The sequence below is a fragment of the Natator depressus genome, chromosome 5 (assembly GCF_965152275.1).
Source record: "Natator depressus isolate rNatDep1 chromosome 5, rNatDep2.hap1, whole genome shotgun sequence".
NCBI lineage: Eukaryota > Metazoa > Chordata > Testudines > Cheloniidae > Natator > Natator depressus.
Window position 1 is genome coordinate 69,984,605 of NC_134238.1, and position 15,287 is coordinate 69,999,891.

The 15,287-nt window shown below is 40.7% G+C and overlaps 1 protein-coding gene across 5 annotated transcripts in view; it reads right to left on the minus strand.

Annotated features, from left to right (window-relative positions):
- Positions 1-15,287, minus strand: part of EPB41L4A (erythrocyte membrane protein band 4.1 like 4A) — a 209,880-nt gene that overhangs the window by 82,628 nt on the left and 111,965 nt on the right. For all 5 annotated transcript variants that reach the window (XM_074952947.1, XM_074952949.1, XM_074952948.1 and 2 more), the window contains 2 exons: positions 14,808-14,896; positions 14,348-14,411 (listed from right to left, as the gene is read on the minus strand). In XM_074952947.1, the coding sequence (XP_074809048.1) occupies positions 14,348-14,411; positions 14,808-14,896 (153 nt within the window). The remainder of the gene's footprint in view (positions 1-14,347; positions 14,412-14,807; positions 14,897-15,287) is intronic.

Here is a 15,287-nt window from a genome sequence, read left to right on the forward strand (position 1 = left end):
TCAGGGCTGGGGCAGAGGGTTGGAGTGCAGGGAGATGAGGGCTCTGACTGGGACTGGGGATAAGGTGTTTGGGGTGCTGGAGGGGCTCAGGCAGAGGGTTAGGGTGCAGGAGGATGAGGGCTCTGGCTGGGACTGGAGATGAGGGGTTTGTGGTGTTGGAGAGGCTCAGGGCTAGGGTAGAGGGTGTATGTGGGGGGGTGAGGGCTCTGGGGGTGGGGCAGGGCTGGGGATGAGTTTGGGGTGTAGGCAGGCTGCTCTGGGACAGGGGCCAGATGGAGGACTCCCCCCAGCCCTTTCCCTGCTGGCAGCAGCGAGCTCTGGGGGAGGAACCCCCCTTTCCTGCCCCCCCAGCAGCACACTCACCCCCACCACTGTCACTGCATGTGCTCCTAGGGCCTCTCTCAGGTCCAGGAATCTCCCTTGCCTCCGGCATGGTGGGTGCCAGGGGGTGCTGCGTGCACCTCCTCCCCTGCTGTTGCCCCTGACTGTAGCCTCACTGGGGGTGAGGGATGGGGCTGCATCCTTGCTGCATGGGGCAGGACCGGTGACTGTGGCTGGGGGGGCCCCCTGTGCTGGTGGAGGGTCCCACCGGAAAAGGGAAGGTTCTGAGATGGAAGGGCAAGCTCAGAGTCAGTCTGCCCTGGCAGTTGAGATTGGGGCGGGGAGGGGGGGCACCAGGTCTCTGAGGCAGAAGTTGCTGCAGGGAGGCAGCATGGAGCTGCACAGCAGAGGCAGGGACCCTCTGCTCCCATGCGTGGGGGCAGCAAGGGGAGGCCGGGGGACACTCGTAGGAGGCGCGGGGTGGCGGCTGGGACACCCAGCCCCAAATATTGGTGCAGCTGAGCCACTGGGCTCTGAATATTGCTGGTGCCAAGGCACCACGGGCCCATATAACTTGCCGCCTATGCCTTAAGAAGAGCTCTATGTAAGCTCAAAAGCTTGTTTCACCAACACAAGTTGGTCCAATAAAAGATACTACCTCACCCGCCTTGTCTCTCTAAACTCAGAATAAGAAACCTACCTTTAGACACTCATGTTTGAAGATCTTGTCTACTGACATTAAAATAAGCCTTCCAGGATTATACTAATCTTTTTCAACAAACTATAAAATTCAAGACTCAAAATGAATAACCTTAAACTCTATCGATCATCCAGTTAACTTATTAAGGGCCTAGTTCTGTCACTGTTACACTAAGCCCTGGTCTACACTACGAATTTAGGTCACATTTAGCAGCGTTAGATCGATTTAACCCTGCACCCGTCCACACGATGAAGCCATTTACTTTGACTTAAAGGGCTGTTAAAATCGATTTATGTACTCCTCCCCCGACGAGGGGATTAGCGCTGAAATCGACCTTGCCGGGTCGAATTTGGGGTAGCGTGGTCGCAATTCGATGGTATTGGCCTCCGGGAGCTATCCAAGAGTGCTCGATTGTGACCGCTCTGGACAGCGCTCTCAGTTCAGATGCACTGGCCAAGTAGACAGGAAAAGGCCCGTGAACTTTTGAATCTCATTTCCTGTTTGGCCAGCGTGGCAAGCTACAGGTGAGTGCAGATCTCATCAGCAGAGACACACACAATCAACTGTATAAAATCGATTTCTAAAAAATTGACTTCTATAAATTCGACCTAATTTCGTAGTGTAGACATAGCCTGAGAACATAGTACCTTACTACCTGAGTAGTCCCACTGATTTCTGTGGGATTATTCATGTAGTAAATTATCGCTCAGTATGAGTGACAGACTCAGGTCCTAAAAGAGTTTCCTCAATAATCTGATAACATATACAAGTGTTTATAAATGGAATTCTACCATTTTTAGTAGCTGGTTTTATAAAATGGATGCCTGCACATACGGCATGATGTGTGTGCGTGCATGTAGAGGCCATTCAGGTTTCTCACATTTTTCATTTAAAACGCAACTATGATTTGCAAACAAACCTGTAAATCATGCACTAATCTAGTGCATTCCCCAGAATCCAAAATCTCACTCCTAACAAATAAATTGATTATATCCCTTATTAAATGCTGTTGGGCAGTTCATGAAAGTTACAAATTACTTGCTTGAAAGCCTTCATTCAAACATGAAACAAGCAATAAACAATAATAATAATGGGGGGTTACACCGATGATTGGAATAATTAACTAATGTTTCATTCTCTCACAATGACAAAAACATAAGGGATATACCTGAGCCACTTCATTCTTGTAGAGATTTTATTTATATTTTTCCACTGCAGAAGATTACACTAAGGGCTGGGATATTGAGGTGAAATTACCAAGAACTGAATATGCCCCCAGATAAGCTGCAGCCTTTACCCAGAGGGACCTTTTTTCCTAAAGACATTACAGCAAAAGAGGGGCCTGCAATAGGAATCATCACCATTGCAAGTACTGGAAACTGGGAGATGCAACTCTTTCATCTAAAGAGACTGATTTGCTGCAGAGTATAGATGATACTTATATTTGCAATAGGGTGACCAGATGTCCTGATTTTATAGGGACAATCACAATATTTGGGGCTTTTTCTTATATAGGATCTTATTACCCCCCCACTCCCATCCCGATTTTTCACACTTGCTATCTGGTCACCCTAATTTGCAACAATATATAGCTTCAATTAATAAAAAACACAATCTCAGATATTGCTGGGGTCTGGGGGGTATTGAATTCCAAATCTACCGTGCTGAACATACAATAGGAGAATCGTGCAACATGTGAATCTCTGGCAATCAGGAGCAAGATTCCACCTACTGCAAAATGCAATTCACTCTTATTGTGTATGACAAATCCAGAGCCAGGATTTTTAATGACATTTTTAATGTCAAGTTTTTTTTTTAAAAGTGAAACAAGAGAAGCAGATTTTAGGATGTTATGACTGCATCTACATTAAAATGTATAGACCAGAGTCTCAGCTGGTATAAACTGACAGACTGGTCAGACCCTATGGGACTGTGGCAGTCAACATAACATATCGTAACTCTTAGGCTACACTAATTTATGACAGGGACTATTTTGGCCCCCAGCCAGACCAGGCTAATAGAAGCAGAAAAGTGATTTACAGCAACTTCTCCTTCTCCCCACTCTTGTCAGATGAATAGTGTGTAAACTCAGTACAGGTGAAGATCTGGCCACATATACACTGCCACTCTGCTTCAGTAAGATGAACAATAGCAGAATATACATATTTGGAAGCAGTAGCTGAGAGCAAAACATTATTCTTTGCCACGTTAGACATATATCTGGAGATTATCATTTGTTTCCTCCAACAGAAAATGTTCTTAAGGGTTTTGGGTTTTTTTTAATACATTTACCTAATGCATACCAATCCTAGCTTATGCAATCGAGACTGCATTACGGGTTACACAAGGTCACCTCACCTCTACAGTCAAGAAGATAATTATCTTAAAGTACATCATACAACTCAAGTAGCAAAATAATAATAAACCTGTGCTATTACTGAATAAGCACTTCAAGATTTTAAATACCTTAGCCTCATAAAGTAACAATACAAAAACTTTACTAAACAATAACTAACAAAAGGCTAAAAAATAAACCTGAAAAATAAGCCACCCCTTCAGGTTTGCCAGTGAATTTTATTCCACTGCACTTTAAACAGAAGGCTGTTTAGTGGTGACTCACCTATTAACCACTACACGACTCTTACTGCTACAAGTAGCAGATAGTTGAGTGGGTACGCGGGGAAAAAAAAGACAAGCACAAAACTCTGTAGTTAGTGGATCAAATTCTCTGCACTTGTTTACACTCATACCACCCCATTGGTTTCAATGAGTGTAAACTGACCCACTGTTTGTAATTCTTAAGTAACATGAACAAATTGCTCTATTTTTTTGGATGGGATTTTAAGTTAAATTTGCAGCTAGCGTGAGAAGGCCAGATCTTCTGCCCTGGTTCTGTCTCTTTTATGCCACAGATGAGGCAGAAAAGAGATGAAGTTCTTCACAGTCTCCTTTGGTCTTAACGATCTTTAGCAGTTTAGTATCTGCAAACTTTGCCACCTCACTATTTACCCCTTTCTCCAGATCATTTATGAATAAGTTGAATAGGACTGGTCCTAGGACTGACCTTTGGGGAACACCACTAGTTATCCCTCGCCATACTGAAAATTTACCATTTATTCCTAACCTTTGTTCCCTGCCTTTTAACCAGTTCTCAATCCATGAAAGGATCTTCCCTCTTATCCCATGACAACTTAATTTATGTAAGAGCCTTTGGTGAGGGACCTTGGCAAAGGCTTTCTGGAAATCTAAGTACACTATGTCCACTGGATCCCCCCAGTCCCATAGGGTCTGACCCCTTCAAAGAACTCTAATAGATTACTAAGACATGATTTCCCTTTACAGAAACCATGTTGACTTTTGCCCAACAATTTATGTTCTTCTATGTGTCTGACAATTTTATTCTTAACTATTGTTTCAACTAATTTTCCTGGTACTGACGTTAGACTTACCAGTCTGTAATTGTCGGGATCACCTCTAGAGCCCTTTTTAAATATTGGCTTTACATTCGCTATCTTCCAGTCATTGGGTACAAAAGTTGATTTAAAGGACAGGTTACAAACCATAGCTAATAGTTCCACAATTTCACATTTGAGTTCTTTCAGAACTCTTGGGTGAATGCCATCTGGTCCCGGTGACATGTTACTGTTAAGTTTATCAATTAATTCCAAAACCTCCTCTAATGACACTTCAAACTGTGACAATTCCTCAGATTTATCACCTACAGAGGACGGCTCAGGTTTGGGAATCTCCCTAACATCCTCAGCCATGAAGACTGAAGCAAAGAATTCATTTAGTTTCTCTGCAATGACTTTATTGTCTTTAAGTGCTCCTTTTGTATCTCGATTGTCCAGGGGCTCCACTGGTTGTATAGCAGGCTTCCTGCTTCTGATGTACTTAAAAACCATTTTATTACCTTTTTAGTTTTTGGCTAGCTGTTCTTCAAACTCCTCTTTGGCTTTATTACATTTTTACACTTTATTACATTTTTACACTTAATTTGACAGTGTTTATGCTCCTTTCTATTTACCTCACTAGGATTTGACTTCCACTTTTTAAAAGATGCCTTTTTATCTCTCACTACTTCTTTTACATAGTTATTAAGCCACGGTGGCTCTTTTTTAGATCTTTTACTGTGCTTTTTAATTTGGGGTATACATTTAAGTTGAGCCTCTATTATGGTGTCTTTGAAAAGTGTCCATGCAGCTTGCAGGCATTTCACTCTAGTCACTGTACCTTTTAATTTCTGTTTAACTAACCTCCTCATTTTTGCATAGTTCCCCTTTCTGAAATTAAATGCCACAGTGTTGGGCTGCTGAGATGTTCTTCCCACCACAGGAATGTTAAATGTTATTTTTTATTATCACTATTTCCAAGCGGTCCTCCTATAGTTACCCCGGGACCAGATCCTGCACTCCACTCAGGAATAAATCGAGAATTGCCTCTCCCCTTGTGGGTTCCTGTACCAGCTGCTCCAAGAAGCAGTCATTTAAAGTATCGAGAAATTTTGTCTCTGCATTTCGTCCTGAGGTGACATGTACCCAGTCAATATCGGGATAATTGAAATCCCCCACTATTACCGAGTTTTTTATTTTGATAGCCTCTCTAATCTCCCTTAGCATTTCATAGTCACTATCACTGTCCTGGTCAGGTGATCAGTAATAGATCCCTACTGTTATATTCTTGTTAGAGCATGGAATTACTATCCATAGAGATTCTATGGAACAGGTGGATTCATTTAAGATTTTTACTTCATTTGCGTCTACATTTTCTTTCACATTGTCAGTATGAAACATTTTGAGTTTTCATTTTGAAATGACGTTGTTTTGTTTGTTTTAAATTGTGGGTTATATTATAATGCAACAAAAAATTAGAATAAAATAAAATGTTTCAATTTTCTCAAAACAAAACATTTTGATCAATCTGAAACAATGGGTTTTTTTCAGAATTTTCTTTTGCAGAGAATTTGGATATTTTCAGATTCCGTTCGGATTAAAAACTAATCAAAATTTCAAAATTCCTTTGCAAAATGGAATTTCCATCCTCTGCACAGCTCTAGTTTCAAGAAGGGAAATAGTGAAAGAAGTATAGTAAGATATTCTGCATGTATAAATACTTTTCATGTGCACTATTCATAGAACCTGTCAAAGACCTGCTACAGTCAAGATTTAAGGGTACCTTCTCCTGTAAGTGGATTTAATTCACTCACATACACAAGCCACTCCCACATACCACACCCAAATAAAAGGGGTTGGAAGAAAGAACAAAGCTGGGGTGTATGTATACTGAACAAACATCCCAACCTGGCCAGAGCAGATACATACTCTCTTTGCAGTTGCTGTACCAGAGTCTAAGATTCCTGCACGCTGGTCTAAAAACATTCCTTGCCATGAATCATAGAATATCAGGGTTGGAAGGGACCAATCTCCAACAAAATCATCCCAGCCAGGACTTTGTCAAGCCTGACCTTAAAAATATCTAAGGAAGGAGATTCCACCACGTCCCTAGGTAATCCATTCCAGCGCTTCACCACCCTCCTAGTGAAAAAGTTTTTCCTAGTATCCAACCTAAACCTCCCCCACTGCAACTTGAGACCATTACTCCTTGTTCTGTCATCTGGTACATCCAAGAACAGCCTAGATCCATCCTCTTTGGAACCCCCTTTCAGGTAGTTGAAAGCAGCTATCAAATCCCCCCTCATTCTTCTCTTCTGCAGACTAAATAATCCCAGTTCCCTCAGCCTCTCCTCATAAGTCATGTGCTCCAGCCCCCTAATCATTTTTGTTGCCCTCTGCTAGACTCTTTCCAATTTTTCCACATCCTTTTTGTAGTGTGGGGCCCAAAACTGGACACAGTACTCCAGATGAGGCCTCACCAAAGCCAAATAGAGGGGAATGATCATGTCCCTCGATCTGCTGGCAATGCCCCTACTTATACAGCCCAAAATGCCGTTAGCCTTCTTGGCAACAAGGGCACACTGTTGACTCATATCCAGCTTCTCGTCCACTGTAACCCTAAGTCCTTTTCTGCAGAATTGCTCCTAGCCACTCGGTCCCTAGTCTGTAGCAGCGCATGGGATTCTTCTGTCCTTAACTGCAGGACTCTGCATTTGTCCTTGTTGAACCTCATCAGATTTCTTTTGGCCCAATCCTCTAATTTGTCTAGGGCCCTCTGTATCCTACCCTTACCCTCCAGCATATCTACCACTCCTCCCAATTTAGTGTCATCTGCAAACTTGCTGAGGGTGCAATCCATGCCATCCCCCAGATCATTAATGAAGATATTGAACAAAACCGGCCCCAGGAACGACGCTTGGGGCACTCCGCTTAATACCAGCTGCCAACTAGATATGGAGCCATTGATCACTACCCGTTGAGCCCGACGATCTAGCCAACTTTCTATCCACCTTACAGTCCATTCATCCAGCCCATACTTCTTTAACTGGCTGGCAAAAATACATGTCCACTGGATACATGTAACCACAGTCTTTTTCCATTCCTTCAGCCCCTTTCTGTAGTGGCCTATGCATCACTAGTGTGGAACCCAGTTCTGTCCCATTCAGGAGTTGCAGTGTCCTCTGTGCAACCACTGAACAGTTACCCATTCACATGTAGTGTAACCACAATGATTCTGCTGCACTGGGGGACTTTCTGTGTCCATCTATGTTCCTGGGTGAATTTCAACAAAAGTGCGCACAGCTGACATTTACCCTAATGAGGATTGCACACAGCAACAATCAGACCCTGTAGTTTTCCCAAGGGGAGCTCAACCAAAATATACTTGTTTATTATCAGAATTTGTCTTAACTTTATTTGTCTTACCTAGAGACTTTTCCTTTGCAATCTATAAATGGGAAAGGCTCACTCCTTCACGCTGCTATTTAAAGCTTTCACAGAATGCTTAACACATGCTCTTACTTCTGAGCATAGTTCAAGTTGAGGGACAATGTTATATTGATCCTGTGACTAACGTCACTGCAAGAAAATTTCTGCCAGCTGATCGAAGTAATTGGTCTCTTATGCAATGGTAAGCCAGAGACAGTGAAATACTATTTTTGCCATTTTTTAAAAGCACGAGAAAAAATAATGGAGAAAGTGTAATGGAGAAAAAAATTAAAAGATACAGGATATAAATTAGGTGTACATTAAATCCAATTACCTTATAGTAATATTAGTACACAGCAGAAATGGGTTTACAGAAATAGAATAAACAAGTTGTAATTATACAAGTGGTTTTCAGGGAAGAGAACTGCTGAAGCACTACAGATCTCAGTATAAGAAACAGAGAAGGTGAAGCTCTTAATTTCATTATAAATGCAGCAACAGTAAATATTTTGTGCTTGTTGAAACACTGAGTTTAGGAAAAGCCAAATGATGTAAACAACAGGCTCACTAGCATCAATGATAAATAATTTTCCCTGACACAAAAACTCCATATTGTAATCTTTAACCAGCCTGAGGACAGTGCTCTGTATATTTGGGCTGAAATTTGTCAATCCATCTAGGGATTTGGATGTCCATTTCCACTAATTTTAATGTCCATTAATTTTAATGGGAATTGGGCATCCAAAGCCTTTAGGCAGCTCTGAAAATCTCAACCTTAATTTTCATTTGCCTTAAGGAGAAACTGAAAACGAGCAAGGCTTTCCATTAAGTAACTGTTAACATGCAGCACCACTGCACGAAGTACTAAAAGCAACAAAGAGACTATTCTCCCTACATTGGTATATCTGTGAAAAGTGGGTTTGACTGCTTTTAATTTACATCTGCCAATAGTTGAAAATATAAATTAAAGCCTAAAATTATAACTATGTTTACAGACTTTCCATTATGATATTAAAACTATGTTCTACATAAAGCATTTAATATATTCAAGAACAGTTTGTTATTATTATTATTATAGGGCATTAATTCATTTACTTCATTATGGACTACATCATCAAACAGTAATTGGAACAAAATAGAACATGGTTTTACAAAAGGTAGATTGTGCCAGACGAACCTTATCATCTTCTTGAGAAGATAACTGATTTTTTAGACAAAGGAAATGCAGTAGCTCTAATCTACCTGGATTTCAGTAGGGTATTTGATACAGTTTAACATGGGAAATTATTAGTTAAATTGGAGAAGATGGGGATTAATGTGAAAATTGAAAGGTGGATAAGGAACTGGTTAAAGGGAGACTACAAGGAGTCATACTGAAAGGTGAACTGTCAGTCTGGAGGGAGGTTACTGAAGGAGTTCCTCAGGGATCAGTCTTGGGACCAATCTTATTTAACATTTTAATTCATGACTTTGGCACAAGAAGTGGGAGCATGCTAATAAAATTTGCAGACGACATAAAGTTGGGAGTTATTGCCAATACGGAGGAGGACAGGAATATAATACAAGACAATAGAAATGGGATGAAATCTAATAGTGCAAAGTGCAAGGTCATGCACTTAGGGGACTAATAACAAGAATTTTTGCTATGAGCTGGGGACTTATCAGTTGGAAGCAACAGACGAGGAGAAAGACCTGGGGGGTATTGGTTGATCACAGGATAACTATGAGCTGCCAAAATGATTTGGCCATGAAAAAAGCTAAAGCAATCCTAGGATGCATCAGACAAGGTATTTCCAGTAGAGATAAGGAAGTGTTACTGCACTCATACAAGGCACTGGTGAGACCTCAGCTGGAATACTATGTGCAATTCTGGTCTCCCCCATTTAAAAAGATGAATTCAAACTGGAAGAGGTGCAGAGAAGGGCTACTAGGATGATCAGAAGAATGGAAAACCTACCTTATGAGAGGAGACTCAAGGGGGCTGGCTTGTTTAACCTAACAAAACAAAGGCTGAGGGGAGATATGGTTGCTCTGTAGTAATACATCAGAGGGATAAACACCAGGGAGGGAGAGGAGTTATTTAAGTTAAGTGCCAATGATGACACAAAAACAAATGGATATAAACTGGCCATCAACAATTTTAGGCTTGAAATTAGATGAAGGTTTCTAACCATCAGAGGAGTGAAGTTCTGGAACAGCCTTCCAAGGGAAACAGCAGGGGCAAAAAACCTAACTGGCTTCAAGATGGAGCTTGATACATTTATGGAGGGGATGGCATGATGAGAGTGACTACAATGCCACGTGGCCCATCTGCAACTGCTACTAGCAAGGTTTCAGAGCAGCAGCCGTGTTAGTCTGTATTCGCAAAAAGAAAAGGAGTACTTATGGCACCTTAGCGACTAACCAATTTATTCGATGAAGTGAGCTGTAGCTCACGAAAGCTTATGCTCAAATAAATTGGTTAGTCTCTAAGGTGCCATAAGTACTCCTTTTCTTTTTGCTACTAGCAAAAATCCCCAACAGCCAGAGATGGAGCAGTAGATGGGGAGGGCTCCGAGTTACTCCAGAGAATTCTTGCCAAGGTGTCTGACTGGTGGGACTTCCAATATGCTCAGGGTTCAACTGATCGCCATATTTGGGGTCAGGAAGGAATTTCCCCCAGGTCAGACTGGCAGAAATCCTGGTTTTTTTTCACCTTCCTCTGCAGCATGGGGCATGGGTCACCTGCTGGTTTAAACTAGTGTAAATGGTGGAGTCTCTGTAACTTGAAGTCTTTAATCATGATTTGGGTACTTCAGTAACTGAAGCAGAGGTTAGGGGTCTATTACAGTAGAGGGTGAGTGAAATTCTGCAGCCTGCAATGTGCAGGAGGTCAAACTAGATGATCACAATGGTCCCTTCTGGCCTTAAAGTCTATGAGAATCCCCTATGCTGTAAAGTCCTACCTAAGAGACAGGAAATTCTCATTTGTAGAATTTCGCCATCATCATCATTCTGTCAAGGGGAGTTAGGAGAGCTCCATTTAATTAACATCCATCTCTCAAAAAAAAAAAACCCCACAAAATCTAGAGACAAAGCATCAGCACCAATTACTTTTAACTCTGAAATTATGTCAATATTCTGGCAACAATTTAAATTTTTTCTTTATTTTTAATTAAAAAAAATAACATAGTGTTTGTGAAAGGTGCAAAACTGGTGGCTCCAAGACTGAACTTCTCTGTTCACAAAACAGAGCACAGCAACTTAAAAAAACAAATCCAAGGCAGCCATTCAGCAAGCAAGATATTTAAGCACATATCCAATGAAGCGTGTGAGGAGCCCCATGAGGTATGCATTCATGATTACAAGTACTGATAGTCACAATGTTGTGCCTCAATGTATCATCTGAGAAGTAAACAGACAAAATACTGAACCTAAATAAGTCAGGAATATTGTCTATGGTAATTCAAATGTTTAAAGTTAGGCATGTGTTTGTTGCTGAATTGGGGTCTCAGTTCACTATGGGCCTGATCCAAAGCCCTGTAAAGTCAATGGAAGTCTTTCCATTGACTCAAATAGACAGTTGATCTGGTCCTACAATGCACCATTTGTGATGGTGTTGTTTGTACTATCAACATTCTTAGCCCATTCATTCACTTAGGCAATAATTCATGACTGATAAATTAGAGCCTTATCCTGCAAACCCTTATTCATGAGATGAATCCTCGTTTATGTGAGTAGCCACAATGAACTGAACTGATACTCAAGTAAGGGGTTTCAGGATTCGATGCTAATGTAGAACTCCCCATTATTTCACACACTTCAGCATTTGGCTGTAAAATTTCATCATTTCTTAGACTGTATAAGAGCATAATAATATCCAATTATCACCATTCCTTGTTCGCGTTTGTGTTTTAGGCATATCACTTCAATTTGTGTTTCAAGGATCCAGTATGAACACCTGCAGACACCACCATGCACACACCCATACATTCCCTAGTCCAAAAAGGAAAAGCAGCTGTCAAGAGAGTACTAACCCAGAGTTCATATGGTCTGTTTGCTTGAACGTTTTAGAAAAGCAGATTGAAATTACTGTACCTATAATGCTAATGCTAATTGTCAGTATCTTTCTGGTAACTGAGGTGCCTGGAAATGAATGCAATATTCCAGGTGTGGTCACACTATATCTGTAAGGAGAAGGAATAGTCCCTTCCTCCTCCAGGGTAGGATGTCTCCCAGAATGTAGCACAATGCAGAAATGGCATTTTTTGCACCCATATCATATTGCAAATTCTTGTCTCAGTTTTCCTGTGATATGACATGGTGCTCGCATTTATTCCAGGATATAAAGGGAATAAAAGAAATTTGGGAATATCCTATAATATGATAATGTTGGAATTTAGGAGCAGGCAAGCCACACTGTCCAGCTATGCTTATCTGTGTGTGTAGCTGCATAAATCAGCATTATGATGATATAGAATCAGAAAGATAAGACAACTGACACAATTATCTATTTCATCAACCAATCTCCTTTGTAGTAACAAAAAACCATATGTTTCAGAGTAGCAGCCGTGTTAGTCTGTATTCGCAAAAAGAAAAGGAGTACTTGTGGCACCTTAGAGACTAACCAATTTATTTGAGCATAAGCTTTCGTGAGCTACAGCTCACTTCATCGGATGCATTCAGTGGAAAATACAGTGGGGAGATATATATACACAGAGAACATGAAACAATGGGTGTTATCATACACACTGTAAGGAGAGTGATCACTTAAGCTGAGCTAATACCAGCAGGAGAGCAGGGTGGGGGAGAGAGAAAACCTTTTGTAGTGATAATCAAGGTGGGCCATTTCTAGCAGTTGACAAGAACGTCTGAGGAACGGGCCGGGGGGGGGGGGGGGGGGAAGAGGAAATAAATATGGGGAAATAGTTTTACTTTGTGTAATGACCCATCGACTCCCAGTCTCTATTCAAGCCTAAGTTAATTGTATCCAGTTTGCAAATTAATTCCAATTCAGCAGTCTCTCGTTGGAGTCTGTTTTTGAAGTCTTTTTGTTGTAATACTGCGACTTTTGTGTCTGTAATCGAGTGACCAGAGAGATTGAAGTGTTCTCCAACTGGTTTTTGAATGTTATAATTCTTGACGTCTGATTTGTGTCCATTTATTCTTTTACGTAGAGACTGTCCAGTTTGACCAATGTACATGGCAGAGGGGCATTGCTGGCACATGATGGCATATATCACATTGGTAGATGTGTAGGTGAACGAGCCTCTGATAGTGTGGCTGATGTGATTAGGCCCTATGATGGTGTCCCCTGAATAGATATGTGGACACAGTTGGCAACGGGCTTTGTTGCAAGGATAGGTTCTTGGGTTAGTGGTTCTGTTGTGTGGTATGTGGTTGCTGGTGAGTATTTGCTTCAGGTTGGGGGGCTGTCTGTAAGCAAGGACTGGCCTGTCTCCCAAGATCTGTGAGAGTGATGGGTCGTCCTTCAGGATAAGTTGTAGATCCTTGATAATGCGTTGGAGAGGTTTTAGTTGGGGGCTGAAGGTGATGGCTAGTGGCGTTCTGTTATTTTCTTTGTTGGGCCTGTCCTGGGTACTCTTCTCCCCACTGTATTTTCCACTGAATGGATCCGATGAAGTGAGCTGTAGCTCACGAAAGCTTATGCTCAAATAAATTTGTTAGTCTCTAAGGTGCCACAAGTACTCCTTTTCTTTTTTTGAAAAAACCATATGTATCAAAAACAGGAAGGTGGATATGTTGGGACATTCTGGCATCTCCCTATACTGTCAGAATACAGAGTATTGCAATAGCACTTCAAAGAAGCATTAGTTGCAGTGCAGATTTTAACGATCTTTCACACCCTTGTTCTTGCTGTTCTCTTAAACAGTTTTCTAAAAATACCTGTCAGGGCTTGAAACTGCCAAATGCCATCAGGGAGATGGCCTATCATGAGCACAATATAGAAAACTTTCAACAAGTTTATGAGTCAACTACACTGTAAACCTATGTCTCCTTTCTCAAGCTTCCAGATTTCCCATTCAGTTTGTTAAACATCTGAAATAATTCCAGGCGTTTCACATAAATACTTACTACATATATGTACCATCAGACAGTAACTACAGCATTACCTATATGTCATTTACTTTAAAGTAGAACTCAGACTTGTTTGTACATGAATAGGCATTCTGCAATATTCTAAATCGCAGGCCTTACTGATGGCATAGAAGAACAAATCTTGATAATATACTATAAAGTCCCATTCTGCTCTGCTTCAATAGGGCTTTTCTGCCTTCCCTGCAAAGTGAAAAATAGGCAGGGGGGAAAGAGAGAAAACTTAACCCTAACTACAAATACCCATCAAGAAAGATTACATTTGGGAATACATTTAAATATAAGAAAAGTTTTTGTGGTGGTGATTAAAAGCAAAACTTCAATAATAGTTTCATTTCACGGAACACACCAAACTCTTAACTTGATTAGTTTCACAGTTTCTTCCTTCAGACTTAAAATAAAAACTTACATCTTTTCCCAGCACTCTAAGTTCAAACTGCATTTCCTTGAAGTGAACCTTTGTAATTCTAGGCCTAAATGTTGAAAAAAAGATAAAGAGAAGTGTTATGGTATTTAAATCCAACACATCAGAAAGACACAAAGAAGAAACAAAAAAAATTGAAAGGAGAGTTTCAGTAAGCCATTCATACATAATCATTTTTACCAGTGCTCCACATATATTACTCACAAGAAAAAAAGTGATACTTAAACACTTTAATGTGAGCGGTGAAAGTTAAAACCATCTCTTACAATATTAGAAATAGAACAGAGACAATTTAATCTAGACAGAAAGATCCATGATTCCAACAAGTACATCAGTTTAGTTCTCATAAAACTAACCAGTCATATCATACATATATTCGGTATTGTTTATTTTTCCTTTTAGCCACATTATTTTAATACAGTCTGCAATATTATGTTGTACATACCAGAAATACTTCCCTACTTGTTTTTTATTCTTGTAAACAACAACTCCTACAGGTGTTAATCCTAAAAAATATTCAGACTTGTTTTCACCCTGGAAAATAGAACAGATGTCATTTTATTACTTACAACCACAATTTTATTTTTATAGATATCATCTAAGAAGCAGTGTGGCCTGGTAAATGGAGCACTGGTGTGGGACTGTGGAGAAATGGGTTCTATTACTGGCTCTGCTGCTGGGTAACTTTGGGCAAGTCACTTTAACCTCTCTGTGCCTCAGTCTCCTCATCTGTAAAATAGGGATAATGATACTGACCTCCTTTGTAAAGCTCTTTGAAATCTGCTAATGAAAACCTCTGTATAACTGGTTACTATGATCATCATCATCTTAGTAAGCTAAACACCCAAACCTACAAAATTCTTTCTTCCTTGAGTAACTTTACTCATGGGAGTAATCCTATAAACTTCAGTGGGATTGCTCTCAT